Source organism: Hemitrygon akajei, unplaced genomic scaffold (assembly GCF_048418815.1).
Source record: "Hemitrygon akajei unplaced genomic scaffold, sHemAka1.3 Scf000036, whole genome shotgun sequence".
In the NCBI taxonomy this organism is placed as follows: Eukaryota; Metazoa; Chordata; class Chondrichthyes; order Myliobatiformes; family Dasyatidae; genus Hemitrygon; species Hemitrygon akajei.
The window spans coordinates 1,636,297-1,653,348 of NW_027331922.1; the positions used below are offsets into that span (position 1 = coordinate 1,636,297).

General features: G+C 53.4%; 1 protein-coding gene across 1 annotated transcript in view; it reads right to left on the minus strand.

The window, feature by feature from the left end:
* Positions 1 to 1,880: 1,880 nt before the first annotated feature.
* Positions 1,881 to 17,052, minus strand: part of LOC140720119 (uncharacterized) — a 17,464-nt gene continuing 2,292 nt past the window's right edge. Inside the window, exons 2-7 of the mRNA XM_073035006.1 lie at positions 11,514 to 11,633; positions 10,974 to 11,090; positions 9,706 to 9,921; positions 4,599 to 4,741; positions 2,704 to 2,768; positions 1,881 to 2,115 (exon numbers count right to left, since the gene is read on the minus strand). Coding sequence (XP_072891107.1) covers positions 1,935 to 2,115; positions 2,704 to 2,768; positions 4,599 to 4,741; positions 9,706 to 9,921; positions 10,974 to 11,090; positions 11,514 to 11,535 — 744 coding nt within the window. The 5' untranslated portion in view covers positions 11,536 to 11,633 and the 3' untranslated portion in view covers positions 1,881 to 1,934. The remainder of the gene's footprint in view (positions 2,116 to 2,703; positions 2,769 to 4,598; positions 4,742 to 9,705; positions 9,922 to 10,973; positions 11,091 to 11,513; positions 11,634 to 17,052) is intronic.

Below are 17,052 nucleotides of genomic sequence, written 5' to 3' on the forward strand. Positions count from 1 at the left end.
CAGCGCGCACGTGCTCCCAGTTTTAATCACCGATTCCAAATCCCGGGCTGGGGTCCGTCCCTCTGCAACTGGATGATAGACTCCCTCATCCGGAAACCACAGTCGGTAGCAACGTTACCGAGCGACAGGTTGTGTTGAGGAAGCAGCGGGCCTGCAGAAGCGCTCAGACAGATTAGGACAATGGGAATATACGCGGCAGATAGAATACAGTGCCGGGAAGCGGATGGTCATGCAATTTGAAAAAAAAAAGAAATTAAATCGGAGAATATTTTCGAAAGGGAGGGATTTTTTTTTTACCCAGGCAACCTGTTCATATTCTACACCTTCACAGAATGGTCTGGGTCAATTTTGAGCCGGACCCAAGAATCCCCTAATAACATGTGACTATACAAAGTTTGAACCGCAGATCTATTTAGTATGTATAAATAGCCTATCTGACGTTAATAAATGGGTGATGAATATTTAATTGATTTTCCAGAGATCTAAAATCAATTTCAATAGATACGGGTCAAATCCGACCCGGAGCAGCCTCAATGTACAAACATTTGCAGCACCTGTACAAAAGTATGAACCTTCCGGGTGTTTTTAATGTTGCCAAATGTCAAAACGGGTCAAACATGACCGGCACAGTGTGTAAGGGTTAAAAACAATCTGCGGTTCAGAGGGATTTGGGAGACTTCGTGCAGCTTTCCCAGAAGTTTAACCTGCAGCTTGAGCCGGTGGTGAGGAAGGCAAATGCGATGACAGCATTCAATCCGAGAGGACTGGGACATAAACGCAAGCACATCATTCTCAGGTTCAATACGTCACTGGTGAGGTCACATTTGGAGTTTGGTGAGCAGGTCCCGATCGCTTATCTCACAGGGGATGTGAGACATTGGAGAGGGTTCGCGGGAATGATAACGGGATTGGACGTGGTATTATAGGAGGAGTATTTGACAGCTCCGAGAGACAGAACACCCACACACAGCAATTCAGGAACAGCTTCTTCCCCTGCGTCATCACATCTTTCAATGCAGCAACACTAACACGACATTTCTGCGGTGTTTATTAATATTTGTGATTTACTTTAATTGTACATCTTTGCTCCGTACTGATGCTTCAAAAGAACAAATTTCAGGCCTTATAAGTTTCAGATAATAACTCAGATAGAGATTCCTGTGGAAAACATCCGATAGGGTGGACAGGACACTAGGCCCGCTGGTCTTCAGCAATCAGGGCACCGAATACAGAAGTTGGGAGGTCACGTTGCCGTGGGACAAGACGTCGGTCAGGCCGCCCTGATTTAGGACAAAATGTCAGTGAACTGGATATATTGTACAGGGTGTTCTACAGGGATACTGCCAGAACTCGGAGGACTGAGTTATGGAGAGAGGGAGGGAAGATTGGGACTTCATTCCCTGGAGCGCAGTTGTAAATTTACAGAGTTACATAAACCTGAGAAGGTCAGAGACAGAGGGAATGCGCACAGACTTTCACCCTGGGTTGGGTTATCGAGAACCAGACGGCACAGGATTGAGGTGAGAGTGGGTGGAAAGCAGAAAGAGAGGGAAAGATCAGGGAGATGGAGGGTTGAGATAGAACGGGAAGGGGAGGTAGGGAGCGCCTGAGGGAGGGAAGGAGAGAGATGTGAGAGGTGGGCAGAGGGAGCAGAGAAAGTGCGGGCGGAGAAAGTTCGAGGAAATAAGGGGAGGAGAGGGGGTAGAGAGAAAGGTAGAGGGAGCGGGGAAGAGCGGGACGGGGGAAATGGTGAGAAAGAAGGAGATAGATGGCGAGACGGATTTGTCGGTGTCCAGTGGGGAGAATATGGTTGCGACCTGAGGATGAGATGGAGTAGGAGGGAGGGGCAGAGAGTGTGGGGATGGAATTTGACAGGATTTAGGAGTGGAAGTGAAGGGGAGAGAAGGAGGAGAAAATGGGGGTAGTCACTAGATTCACGTCGACTCCACTGGCTGTTGACAGAGACCCTGGATCTTTTCAGGAACATCCGGGAACAAAGGTGCCGACTTCTCGCAGATGAAATGCCGATCACCATCACAAGGGTTAATCCTTCGGCACTGTCTGCAGACGGGCGTTCCAGAGGATCCCTTGTACAGGAGACTCCGGCTCACATTCCTATCCAGGAGGGTTAAACAGTTTCAACAGAGACAAAACAGCTTCAGTAGATGACCCGAGCGGAGTCCGTCCCCAAGCTAATCCCATGAATTCGATCTCTCCTAACTGCCTGCGTGAGTCCCCAAACTCATCCCATTCAACCACTCTCTCCCCACGGCCCCGTGTCAGTACCCAGGCAGACACCACGGTCCCAATGTCTCCCCACAATCCTGTGACCCGAAACTAATCCCACCGAACCGCTTCCTCACCAGATTCCTCTGTCAGTCCCCATACGAGTCGAACACTCTCCCCTCTGATCTGTTTCAGTTCCCGAACAAATCCCGCTATCCCACCGTCTAATCCAGCTGCCCAGCTCTTTTCCCTCAGATCTAAGTCATTCAGCAAACGAATCAAAATTTTCCCACTGCCCTGTACTTTCCGGCAGACATGTGCGGCCCCAAAATACTACCCCCTACACACATACAAACAAATCCCAATACCCCTCACTTTTTCCACAAAACTACTTCAGACTGTAAACGAATTCTATTTTCTCCCGTCAGGACTATCACAATAACCAACTCTCACCCGACAGATCAATCCAAATCTCACCCGTTTTCGCATTTTCCAATCCAGTATATACGGGTTTGGTCCACAAGGTTGCGGGATACAAAGTTCTAGGAAATTTAAATTTACTGTATTAATGCCAAGAATCGAAAACTATGATACGGAGCTTCTCTCAGTTGATTACAACAGGAATCTCTTCCGGGACTCTGTGTAGGTAGTATCAGTGTGTGTCAGACCCCAGGAGTGTGTGATGGAACACTGTGATGGTAGATACACTCTGTGTCTGTCCCCGGCAGTGTGGAAGGAGATACTCTGTGCCTGACCCCGGGAGTGTGTGATGGGACGGTGTGGAGCGAGCTTCACTCAGTGCCAGAACCCGGGATTGTGTGATGGGACGGTGTAGAGGGAGATTCACTCTATGTCTGACCCCGGGAGTGTGTGATGGGACAGTGTGGAAGGAGATACTCTCTGTGCCTGACCCCGGGAGTGTGTGATGGGACGGTGTAGAGGGAGCTTCACTTTGTGCCTGACACCGGGAGTGTGTGATGGGACGGTGTGGAGCGAGCTTCACTCAGTGCCTGAACCCGGGATTGTGTGATGGGACGGTGTAGAGGGAGATTCACTCTGTGTTTGACCCCGGGAGTGTGTGATGGGACGGGGTAGAGGGAGATTCATACTGAGTCTGACCCCGGGAGTGTCTGATGGGTCGGTGCGGAGGGAGATTTACTCTGTATTTGACCACGGGAGTGTGTGATGGGACGGTGTGGAGGGAGATTGACTCTGCGTCTGACCCCGGGAATGTGTGATGGGACGCTGTGCAGGGAAATTCACTCTGTGTCTGATCCCGGGAGTGTGTGCTGGGACGGTGTGGTGGGAGATTCACTTTATGTCTGACCCCAGGACTGTGTGATGGGACGGTGTGGACTGAGATTCACTCTGTGACTGACCCGGGAGTGTGTGATGGGACGGTGTGGAGGGAGATTCACTCTGTGTCTGATCCCGGGAGTGTGTGATGGGACGGTGTGGAGGGAGATTCACTCTGTGCCTGACCCCGGGAGTGTGTGATGGGACGGTGTAGAGGGAGCTTCACTTTGTGCCTGACACCGGGAGTGTGTGATGGGACGGTGTGGAGCGAGCTTCACTCAGTGCCTGAACCCGGGATTGTGTGATGGGACGGTGTAGAGGGAGATTCACTCTGTGTTTGACCCCGGGAGTTTGTGATGGGACGGGGTAGAGGGAGATTCACACTGAGTCTGACCCCGGGAGTGTCTGATGGGTCGGTGCGGAGGGAGATTTACTCTGTATTTGACCCCGGGAGTGTGTGATGGGACGGTGGGGAGGGAGATTGACTCTGCGTCTGACCCCGGGAATGTGTGATGGGACGCTGTGCAGGGAAATTCACTCTGTGTCTGATCCCGGGAGTGTGTGCTGGGACGGTGTGGTTGGAGATTCACTTTATGTCTGACCCCAGGACTGTGTGATGGGACGGTGTGGACTGAGATTCACTCTGTGACTGACCCGGGAGTGTGTGATGGGACGGTGTGGAGGGAGATTCACTCTGTGTCTGACCCCGGGAGTGTGTGATAGGACGGTGTGGTGGGAGATTCACTCTGTGCCTAACCCGGGAGTGTGTGATGGGACAGTGTGGAGGGAGTTTCACTTTGTGTCGGACCCCGGGAGTGTGTGATGGGACGGTGTGGAGGGAGATTCACTCTGTGTCTTACCCCGGGAGTGTGTGTTGGGACGGTGTGGAGGGAGATTCACTCTGTGTCGGACCCCGGGAGTGTGTGATGGAACGGTGCGGAGGGAGATTCACTCTGCGTCTGACCGCGGGAGTGTGTGATGGGACGCTATGGAGGGAAATTCATTCTCTGTCTGATCCAGGGTGTGTGTGATGATTCCTGTGTTTCTGTGGGATCTTCTCGTGCTGTGACACATACCGCTTCATCCTTTGAATTGATTTCGTGCAGCCTTGAATCTCGGTTTGAACAATCTTGAATTGCTTTGTAGAAAGATGTTACGAACGTGGAAACGTAATAACACCGGTTTTTATTTGTGACCCAATTCTCGGAACAGGTTTGCTCTGGAAATCAGGAACAAGGAACAGTGAGACACAGAGTGAATTTCCCTGCACTCTTTTCCATCACACACACCCGGGGGACGCAGAGAGTGAATTTCACGCCATGCGGTCCCATCACGTTCACCTGAGGTCAGGCACAAAGAGTATTTCCCTGCCCCCAGCATCGTCCCATCGCACATTAACAGGATCAGGCACAGTGAATATCCCTCCTCACCATCCATCACACACTCCCGGAGGAAAATACCTCAGCATACACGTCAAATAGACACAGATATAGAACATAGATTAGTACAGCACAGAACAGGCCCTTCGGCCCACCATGTTGTACCGACTCTTAAACCCTGCCTCCCATATATCCCCCAACTTAAATTCCTCCATATACCTGCCTAGCAGTTTCTTAAATTTCACCAGTGTATCTGCATCTACCACTGACTCAGGCAGTGGATTCCACGCACCAACCACTCTCTGAGTAAAAAACCTTCCTCTAATACCCCCTTGAACATCCCTCCCCTTACCTTAAAGCCATGTCCTCTTGTATTCAGCAGTGATGCCCTGGGGAAGAGGTGCTGGCTGGCCACTCTATCTATCCCTCTTAATATCTTGTATCCCTCTATCATATCTCCTCTCATCCTCTTTCTTTCTGCAAACAGTAAAGCCCTTGCTGCCGTTATCTCTGTTCATAACGCATACTCTCTAAACCAGACAACATCCTGGTAAATCTCCTCTGTAGCCTTTCCAATGCTTTCACATCATTCCTATAGTGAGGCAACCAGACTGGATACAGTACTCTAAGTGTGGCCTAACCAGGGTTTTATAGAGTTGCATCATTCCCTCGCGACTCTAAAAACACTACCCCTTGAATTATGAAAGCCAACACCCCATAAGCATTCTTAAATACTCTATCAACCTGTGAGACAACCTTCAGGGATATGTGGACATGTAAATCCAGATCTCTCTGTTCCTCCACACTACCAAGTATCCTGCCATTTACTTTGCACTCTGCCATGGTGTTTGTCCTTCCAAAGTGTACCACCTCACACTTCTACGGGTTGAACACCTTCTGCGCATTCCTGCTTCCTATCAATGTCTCTCTGCAATCTTCAACAATCCTCTACACTATCCACAACACCACCAACCAAACTCGTCTGCAAACTTGCCAACCCACCCTTCTGCCCCCACATCCAGGTCGTTATTAAAAATCACGAACAGTAGGGGTCCCAGAACAGATTATCATGGAACACCACTAGTCACAACTTCCAATCGGAAAATACTCCGTCCGTCACGGCACACAGCTTTCTGCAGGCAAGCCAAACCTCCTGGGATCACATGCCTTCTGACTTCCTGAATAAGTCTATCGTGTGGAAACTTATCAAATGCCTTACTGAAATCCATATAGATCACATCCACTGCACTACCCTCATCTATATACCTGGTCACCTCCTCAAGTAACTCTACAGGTTTCCAAGACACGATCTGCCCTTCCCAAAGCCATGCTGACTGTCCCTGATCAGACTATGATTCTCCAAATGCCCGTAGATCCTATCTCTAAGAATCTTTTCCAACATCTTTCCCACCGCAGACGTAAGGCCTATAATTACCTGGACTATACCTACTATCTTTTTTGAACAAGGGGACAGCATTCGCCTCCCTCCAATCCACCTGTGCCATTCCAGTGGACAACGAGTACAGAACGATCCGAGCCAGTCTCAGCAATCACTTCCCTTGCCTCGTGGAGCAGCCTGGGGACTATTCTGTCCGTCCTCTGGGAATTATCCGTCCTATTGTACTTCAGCAACTCCAGCACCTCCTCTCCCTTAATATCAGCAATGCTCCTGAGCTTCAACCTCACTCATATTGTCCATTCTGTCATCAGGTTCCCTCACATTGGTGAATACCGAAGAGAAGTATTCAGTGAGGACCTTGCTGGCTTCCACAACCAACAGGCACAACTTCCCACCTTTATCTCTATTCGGTCCTACCTTCACACCTGTCATCCTTTTGTTCATCACATAATTGACGAATGCCTTGGGGTTTCCGTTACCCTACTCGCCAAGGCCTTCTCATGCCCCCTTCTTGCTCTCCTCAGCCCCTTCTTAAGCTAATTTCTTGCTACCCTATATTCCTCAATAGATCCATCTGGTCCTTGCTTCATAAACCGATGTATGCTGCCCTCTTCCACCTGACTAGATTTTCCACCTCACTTATCACTTCACCCTACCATTCTTTATCTTCTTCACCGGGAGGAATTTATCCCTAAAATCCTGCAAGAGATCCCTAAACATCAAACACATATCCATATTACATTTCCCTGCAAATACGTCGTCCCAATCCCCACCCGCAAGTTCAAGCTTTACAGCCTTATGTTTTTGACCTTCCCCAATTAAAAATTCCCCGTCCTCTCCGATTCTATCATTTCCCATGATACTACTAAAGGCCAGGGAGTGTTGGTCACTGTCCCCCGGATGCTCACCCACTGAGATCTGTGGCCTGAACCGGTTTGTTACCTAATACTAGATCCAATATGGCATTCACCCTAGTCGGCCTATCAACATACTGTGAAAGGAATCCGTCCTGGACACGCTTAACAAACTCTGCAACATCTAAACCATTGGAACTAATCAGGTGCCAATCAATATTAGGGAAGTTAAAGTTATCCATGATAACACCCTGTTATTTTTCCACCTTTGCAAAACATGCCACCCAGTCTGTTCCTCGATGTCTCTGCTGCTACGAGGTCGATAGAATACCCCCAGTAGAGTAACTGCTCCCTTCCTGCTCCTGACATCCACCCATACTGACTCAAAGGAGGATCCTGCTGCATTAGCCACACTTTCTGTAGCCGTAGCGTTATTCCAGACCAGTAACGCCACCCATTCTCCCCCTTTCCCCCGCTCTAACCCTTTTAAACCACTGGAATCCAGGAATATTGAGAATCCATTCCTGCCCTGGTGCTAGCCATCTCTGTAATCGCCACTACATCGTAATTCCATGTACGTATCCAAGCTCTCAGTTCATCACTTTTGTTCTTGATGCTTCTTGCATTGAAGAGACGCACTTTAACCCTTCTAACTTACTACCTTTACACCCTTTATTCTGCTTCTCTTTCCTCAAAGCCTTTTTTATGTGTTACATCTGGCTTTGCTCCATGCACTAAACTTGCAGTTCTCTCATTACCTTTATCCTCCTCCACCTCACTATTTCCTCTATCACTCTGGTTCCGCTACCCCTGCAAATCTAGTTTAAATCCACCGCAGCAGCACTAGCAAACCCTCCCGCAAGGATTTTAGTCCCCCTATAGTTCAGGTGCAACCCGTCCCATAGTAACAGGTCCCACATTCCCTGGAACAAGACCCAATTGTCCAGAAACTTGAAGCCCTCCCTCCTGCACCAACTCCTTAGCCCCGTATTTAGCTGTATTTTAACCTATTTCCAGCCTCACTGGCACGTGGCACTGTTAGCAATCCTGAAATTTCAACCCTGGAGTTCCGTCATTGAATTTTGCCCCAAACTCCCTAAACTCTCTGTGCAGAACCTCCTCCTTTATCCTATTCACTTCATTGATCCTTACATGGACCACGGCATCTGAGTGCTCACCCTCCCTCTTGAGAATGCTGAGAACTCGTTCCGAGACATCACGGTTCCTTGCACCAGAGAGGCAACAGTCCACCCGAGATTCTCAATCTCTCACACAGAACCTCTTATCTGCACCCCTCGCTATTGAATCCCCTATCACTACTGCTCTCCTCTTTACGCTCCCTCCTTTCTGAGCTCAGGGCCTTGCCTCGTGCCAGAGACGTGACCAATGCAACTTGCCCTGGTAGGTTGTCCCCGCCAACAGTATCCAAACCGTTGTAGTCATTGTTGATGGGAACGGCCACAGGGATGTTCTGAGGTCGCACAGCAACCTGTCCCCTGACTCTTAGGGGTGACTATCTCCCAGAAACTCCTGTTTATTTCTGCCCCTGCTTCACGAATGATTCGAAGCTGATCCAGCTCCAGCTCCAGTTCCCTAACTCGGTTTGTTAGAAGGTGCAGCTGGATGCACCTTTTACAGGTGTAGTCATCAGGGACAACAGAGCTCGCCCTGACTTCCCAGATCCTGCAAAAGGGGCACTGGACTGCCCTAACTGCTGCCTCCATTACCTATTACTAATCAAATTAGATTAATTAAAGTAGCTTACCAGGCCTTATCTCACTGGGAGCAAGCTCGTCCTCATTCTCTGCTCGCCGAAGCCTCTCGAGCCAAACCCTTCCGAATCTGTCTCCCACTACTCCGTTGCCCGCTCCGTTAATCTATTCGTTTTTTAACCCCTCTCGCTGCTTCAGAGGCCGACTTTCACGCGCTTGCATAGTCGTGCCCCGTCCAAACTGCCGAAGAAATGACATCCCCCCTCTCAATCTGCTCGCTTTATAAACTCTCCCATTCTCTCAGAGGAAGAGTGATTCTCACTCTACAGTTTCTCAACACACCTCACAGCAAAGTGTCAGACACAGAGGGAAGCTGCCTCCACACGGTCCCGTCTGCACTAATTTGGTCACACACTCCCAGATTCAGAGTGGAACTCTCTCCACACTTCAGAGGTCATACACGGTGTGAATCTCTCTGGGCAGTGTCCCATCACACAATCCCGCTATCAGACACAGAGTGAAGATGGATCCTTACTGTCCCATCAGACATTCCCGGAGTGAGACATAGAGTGAAGCTGTAATGTTACGTCTCACAATCCCGTTGTCAGACACAGAGTGAATCCACCTCCACAACGTCCCATCAGACTCTCCTGGATTCAGTGATAGAGTGAAACTTCCTCCACGCAGCCCCATCACACACTCACCGGGTCAAACACAGAGTGAATCACCCTCCATACCATCTTTTCACACACTCCCGATGTCAAGCACAGAGTGACGCTTTCTCTCTCCATGCCTGCCCTGTGATGAGGAGCGGGTGAAAGAGTGGGATAATGCCTCACCTCTTCTGCTGGTCAAGAATTCGCAGATTTGAGCCTTGGTTTCGTTGACAGATCTGTACTTCGTTTCCATCTCAGTGAACTGGTGACGGAGATCGCTGTGCATTCGTTTAAGATCGGACAGATTAGAGTTGAGCGCAGAAAGCTTGGACTGAAGGGATGAGTTTAACTCATGATAGTTTCGGTCGGTGGTGATCTTAGACTGAAGAATCTGTGATACTAAGAGACATGGTAAAGGATGTTTACACGTGAGTCAGCGTCACGCTACCGAACGGGTCACAGAGAGTGTTGTGTCAGTGTCACGGTGAAGCGTGTCACAGTGAAGGATGTGCTTGTGACACAGTGAGAGGAGTTAGCGTTATCTTGAGAGGCGTGGCTGAGTCAGACTGAGGGGTTATCAATGTCCCGATGAAGGTTTTGCTGTTGTTACCATGGGGGTCTGCGTCAGTACCTTGCGGGGCATGTCCGAGTTGCTGTGAGGGACGAGTCGGTATCACTGTGATGGGAGATTCTGTGCCCCGGCGAGAGGTGTGCTGGGTCACAAGGAAATGTATCATCGATGTTAAGACGAGGAAAATGTCAGAGTGAGGGGCCTGGTGGTGTCACCGTGGGTGGAGTATCTGTGTCATGGTGTGCTGTTCTGATAGAGAGGGGTATGCCTGTGTCACGGTGAGGGACACGTCATGGCCACGGTGTGTGTGCGAGGGTCACGCTGAGCTGTGTCACTGAGAGTACATTGACGTGTGAGTCTTTGTCACGATGCGGTGCGGAGCGGTTCAAGTCGAAGAGCGTGAAGGTGTCACGTTGTACGGTACCTCAGTGTCACGGTGAAGATCGTGTCGGAGTCATTGTGAGGTGTGTGTCGGTGTCGCCGTGAGGAGTTTATCAGTGACACGGTCAGGGTCATGTCGCTGTTACAGTGAGGGGCGCGTTGAGGTCAGTGTGACTGCCATGTGTGTGTCACGGTGATGGTCGTGTCAGTGTCGCGGTTAAGAGTGTATTTGTGTCTCGTTGAAGGTCGTGACCGTGCTACGGAAACAGCATTGTTGATGTAATGGTGAATGGCGTGTCGGTGTCAGGACGATTCTTGATTGTGTTACGGTTAAGGCCGTGTTTTTTTCACGGTAAGGGGTGTGTCCGAGTTATGGTGATGGGTTTTAATCTGTGTTACGGTAAGGGGCGTGTCGTTGTCGCTCTGGTGTTTTACAATAACAATTTATTCCACTCTCTTTATTCATAGTCTGACTCCACCCGGAGCCCGTTCCACTCACCATGGATCGAGAGTGTGACCACTGTCACGATGAGGGCGACTGTAACTGGGCAGAGTAGGCAGATCAGACGGTGCGGTCTATTTCCGATCTTCACATTCGACTGTTGAACTGGCACAGCTGTGGAGAGACCACACGACCATAAAACCATAAGATATAGCAGCAGAGTTAGGCCATTCGGGCCATCGAGTCTGCTCACCACTCAATCATGAGCTGATCAAATTCTTCCAGTCATCCACCCTCCCCTGCCTTCTCCCCATAGCCTTTGAAACGCTGGCTAACCAACAGCCTATCTATCCCTTCCTTAAACACACCCAATGGCTTGACTTCCACAGCTGTTCGTGGCAACTAATTCCACAGATTTACCACCCTCTGATTAAAGTAATTTCTCCGTATCTCAGTTCTAACAGGACGTTTATATACATTTCGGACAGGAGGTGGAACGAGCTCCCAGAGAAGTGGTCGAGGCAGATGAATTTGGAAGTTGAAAGTTTCGGGCGGATCTGACGCTTCCAGAATGGCGTCACTACTGTGAACTCAGACCTGTTTGTGCAGTGATTGGCATCTTTCTGGTTCTCGAGGCAATGGGAGGATCCTCGTCCTCATCGATGCGGGGTTCGTCTCTCCGAAAGTTCAGCTCTGAGTATGTGGAGGTCAGATCATCTGGGAGAGACAGTCGGACAGGCAGATAAGGGAGAGAATGAGACAGCGGGAGAGAATGGGGGAGAGACTCGCGGAGAGAGAAGAGACGGCAGAAGAGAGAGAGATTGGTAAGCGAGGGGGAGAGAGGGGCTGAGAGACTGCGAGACAAATGGTTTGAGGAAGTGAAAGGAGAGAGAAGAGAAGAAACGGTGAAAGCGATGGGCAGGAACCGGGAGATTGCGATGGCGCAATGGGTGGGAAAACGCGAGAGCAATGGGGAAAGAGAACGAGGTGAGAAAGGGGAGAGAGAGTGCGAGACAGAGGGGGAGAGGAGACTGTGCGGGGGGAAGTGCAGAAAGACGGGTAAAGTGAGAAGGGAGTGAAGGGTGCGAGAGAGAGCGAAAGAGAGGGTGATTGAGAAGGGAGCGTGTGCGGAGAACAGTGGGATAGGGATGGGGAAGAGAGAGAAGATCATTTGAGAGAGGGGAAAGATTGAGGGGAAGAGTTGCGGGGAGAGTGACATAGAGATGGATAGGGAAGAGCTGAAGGCATGAAGGAGAGAGGTGGGGAGAGCGGGTGGGGTTCGGCAGGGGATGACAGTGAGAGGAAAGGGCAAATATCATCAGGCAGTGGGAGACAATGGGGAAAGAGTTTGATGGACGTACAGGGTGATAGAGGAAGGGAGAGAGGATAGAGAGAGGAGACGGGGTGAGAGAAGGGGAGGGAGTGGAAACAAGGGAAAGGAAGAGTGAGAGTGTGGTTTAAGTTTAATACTATGCTCCCTCCTCACCGTCTCTCCCACTGTCCTCCCTCCTCTGCACCCCGACATATACATCACAGACAGGAGAGCGCCAGTGGAATGCCATAGATACAGATGACATCACTGGAGTAGAGCAGGGTAAAACAGTAACAGAATGCGGTGTAAAGTGCTACAGTTACAGATAAAGTGCGGTTCAGGCAGACCATAAGGCCCAAGGGCGACGGCGAAGTAAACTATGAGGCCAAGAGTACATCTTATCGGAATAGTGGACTGCTCAATAGTCTGATAACAGCGGGGTAGAAACTGTCTTTGAGCCTGGTTAAACGTGCTGTCGTATCTTGCACCGATAGCAGATGATGGGGGTGTAAGAGAGTTATCCAGGCTGGCTGTCTGCTTCAGCGACGCCGCGGGAAGTGCAGAGAGAGTCCGTGGCGGTGAGGCCTGATTTGCCGAGCTGTGTCCGCTACTCTCTGCAGTTTCCTCCGGTCACGGAGGGAGTAGCTTCCTTCCCAAGCCGAGTTGTATCGTGATTGGATGCTTTCGGTGGTGCATCTGCAAAGATGGGCGGAGTTCCACAGTGTCCGTGTCCGGTCCGGTCCGGAATCGGCGTTCCGGTTCTCGATCCGGTCCGAGTGTTCGGGGTTTCCGGGTCTTGCAGCTGTCCCTCCCGGCCCCTTTGAGCCTGTTAAGATCATCCTGGATCAAGGAGGCGCGCCTTTGGCCAATTCGGCTGCCGGTGTTTATAAGGGGCCGTGGGACGGAGACCGGGCGGGTGGTCGTTTTGTTCTGTATCCTGTTCTGCCCTGGTTGCCGCCCTGCTCGGAATCCTGCTCTGCCCTGGTTGCTGGGATGTTCTGTATATGCTCAATCCGGTTGGTCTTGTTCCCCGACTTCTCTCCTGTGCGCTGGTCCCGCTGTTCCGCCTTATTCTCCTTGCTTGCGCTGCCTCGCTGTCGGTTGCATTTCCCAATTTACCAATGTACCCGGTGGATCACTGTAGTTTTGCCGCTTACCCTGGACCCAGCTTACTACCCGTTGCCTCCGTCGGGCGGTTCCGCCCAGACATCCGCAGCCCGGCGGGGGTTCTGTCTCTTCCTACTTGTTGCCTCCGTCAGGTGGATCCGGCCGGACTGCCGCTACCCGGCCGGTGTTCTACCTTTTTCACCTATTACTCCCGAAAGGTTGTGCCCTGCAACTGCCCAGGTGTCCGCGACTGACCCTTGCCTCGGTGTTTTCCGCCTGGGAGGATGCCCTGCCCGGGATCCATGCGGCCCGCCCTAGGGACAGCTAACCTTTCCGCCTCTCGTTGCCCAAGGGTTGTGCCCCTAACCTGCCCAGGTGTCCGCGACTGGCCCAGGCCTCTGTGTTTTCCGACTGGGAGGCGGCCCTGCCCGGGATCCCTGCGTCCCGCCATGAGGAATCTGCCTGCCTGCCTGCCCCGAACTGTGGGACTTGCCTGCTTGCCTGCCCCGAACTGTGGGATCTGCCTGCCTGCCTGCCTGCCCCGAACTGTGGGATCTGCCTGCCTCCCTGCCTGCCCCGAACTGTGGGAATTGCCTGCCTGCCTGCCCCGAACTGTGGGATCTGCCTGCCTCCCTGCCTGCCCCGAACTGTGGGACTTGCCTGCCTGCCTGCCTGCCCCGAACTGTGGGATCTGCCTGCCTGCCTGCCCCGAACTGTGGGATCTGCCTGCCTGCCTGCCCCGAACTGTGGGATCTGCCTGCCTGCCTGCCCCGAACTGTGGGACTTGCCTGCCTGCCTGCCCCGAACTGTGGGACCTGCCGGCCTGCCTGCCCCGAACTGTGGGACTTGCCTGCTTGCCTGCCCCGAACTGTGGGATCTGCCTGCCTGCCTGCCTGCCCCGAACTGTGGGATCTGCCTGCCTCCCTGCCTGCCCCGAACTGTGGGAATTGCCTGCCTGCCTGCCCCGAACTGTGGGATCTGCCTGCCTCCCTGCCTGCCCCGAACTGTGGGACTTGCCTGCCTGCCTGCCCCGAACTGTGGGATCTGCCTGCCTGCCTGCCCCGAACTGTGGGACTTGCCTGCCTGCCTGCCCCGAACTGTGGGACTTGCCTGCCTGCCTGCCCCGAACTGTGGGATTTGCCTGCCTGCCTGCCCCGAACTGTGGGATCTGCCTGCCTGCCTGCCTGCCCCGAACTGTGGGACTTGCCTGCCTGCCTGCCCCGAACTGTGGGACTTGCCTGCCTGCCTGCCCCGAACTGTGGGATTTGCCTGCCTGCCTGCCCCGAACTGTGGGATCTGCCTGCCTGCCTGCCTGCCCCGAACTGTGGGACTTGCCTGCCTGCCTGCCCCGAACTGTGGGATCTGCCTGCCTCCCTGCCTGCCCCGAACTGTGGGAATTGCCTGCCTGCCTGCCCCGAACTGTGGGACTTGCCTGCCTGCCTGCCCCGAACTGTGGGACTTGCCTGCCTGCCTGCCCCGAACTGTGGGATCTGCCTGCCTGCCTGCCCCGAACTGTGGGATCTGCCTGCCTGCCTGCCCCGAACTGTGGGATCTACCTGCCTGCCTGCCCCGAACTGTGGGATCTACCTGCCTGCCTGCCCCGAACTGTGGGATCTGCCTGCCTGCCTGCCTGCCCCGAACTGTGGGATCTACCTGCCTGCCTGCCCCGAACTGTGGGATCTACCTGCCTGCCTGCCTGCCCCGAACTGTGGGATCTGCCTGCCTGCCTGCCCCGAACTGTGGGATCTGCCTGCCTGCCTGCCCCGAACTGTGGGATCTACCTGCCTGCCTGCCCCGAACTGTGGGATCTACCTGCCTGCCTGCCCCGAACTGTGGGATCTGCCTGCCTGCCTGCCCCGAACTGTGGGATCTACCTGCCTGCCTGCCCCGAACTGTGGGACTTGCCTGCCTGCCTGCCCCGAACTGTGGGATCTGCCTGCCTGCCTGCCCCGAACTGTGGGACTTGCCTGCCTGCCTGCTCGAACTGTGGGATCTACCTGCCTGCCTGGCTCGTCTGAACTCTGGGATCTCGTCTAAACTCTCAGATTCCGCCCCTCCTACATTAACCCTCACATTGCATGACATCCCCATCCTGTCCTCCCCCTGGTACTTCAGTGTCTGCGTCCTGCGTTTGGGTCCATCCGGCCCCTCCTTACAGAACGACCACCCCACGCATGGACCCAGAAACACAGGCACTGGAGGCTAGTTCTCGATACCCTGGGGTCCTCTCTGCTCTGGATATTCTCCCCCCCCCCCCCGCCGTACGTCCCTGGTCCTCCAGACCCGCTTTGGTAGCCAGGAGGCTCCCATGGTGTGGGGCGGGGGGTGTGGGGACGATACTGTCAGGGTGCGGTCCGGTCTGGAATCGGCGTTCCGGGTCTCGATCCGGTACGATGGCTCCGCACTCCGGGTCTTGCAGCTGTCCCTCCCGACCCCTTTGAGCCTGTTAAGATCATCCTGGATCAAGGAGGCGCGCCTGTGGCCATTTCGGCTGCCGGTGTTTACAAGGGGCCGTGGGACGGAGACCGGGCGGGTGGTCGTTTTGTTCTGTATCCTGTTCTGCCCTGGTTGCCGCCCTGCTCGGAATCCTGCTCTGCCCTGGTTGCTGGGATGTTCTGTATATGCTCAATCCGGTTGGTCTTGTTCCCCGACTTCTCTCCTGTGCGCTGGTCCCGCTGTTCCGCCTTATTCTCCTTGCTTGCGCTGCCTCGCTGTCGGTTGCCTTTCCCAATTTACCAATGTACCCGGTGGATCACTGTAGCTCTTCTGCTTACCCTGGACCCAGCTTCCTGCTCGTTGCCTCCGCTGGGCGATCCGGCCGGACTGCCGCTGCCCGGCGGGGGGTTCTGCCCCCTCCAACTCGTTGCCTCCGCTGGGCGATCCGGCCGGACTGCCGCTGCCCGGCGGGGGGTTCTGCCCCCTCCAACTCGTTGACTCCGCTGGGCGATCTGGCCGGACTGCCGCTGCCCGGCGGGGGGTTCTGCCCCCTCCAACTCGTTACCTCTGCTGGGCGATCCGGCCGAACTGCCGCTGCCCGGCGGGGGGTTCTGCCCCTTCCTACTTGTTGCTTCCGTCGGGCAGTTCCGGCTGGACTGCCGCTGCACCTGCACAGGTGTCCGCGACTGGCCCAGGCCTCTGTGTTTTCCAACTGGGAGGCGGCCCCGCCCGGGATCCCTGCGGCCCGCCATGAGGAATCGGCCCGCCTGCCTGCCCCGAACTGTGTGATCCAAATGCCTGCCTGCCTCGTCTGAACTCTTGGATCCCCCTGCCTGCCTGCATTAACCCTTAAATGCCATGGCATCCCCATCCTGTCCTCCCCCTGGTACTTCAGTGTCTGCGTCCTGCACTTGGGTCCATCCGACCCCCTTTCCTGACACACAGGAACGTGCCAAGCTCTCAGAGGAGCCAAGACGGTCTGACGGGGACAGAGCAGTGGACTCGTGAACACAGGAACACTACAGCACAGCGGGGAGTGGGAGGGAGCTTAGCTCTATGTCTGACCCCGGCATTGTGTACTGGGATACTAGACCCTAGAACCTGGAACACTACAGCACAGCGGAGAGTGGGAGGGAGCTTAGCTATATGTCTGACCCCGGCATTGTGTACTGGGATACTAGACCCTAGAAACTAGAACACTACAGCACAGCGGAGAGTGGGAGGGAGCTTAGCTCTATGTCTGACCCCGGCATTGTGTACTGGGATACTTGACCCTAGAAC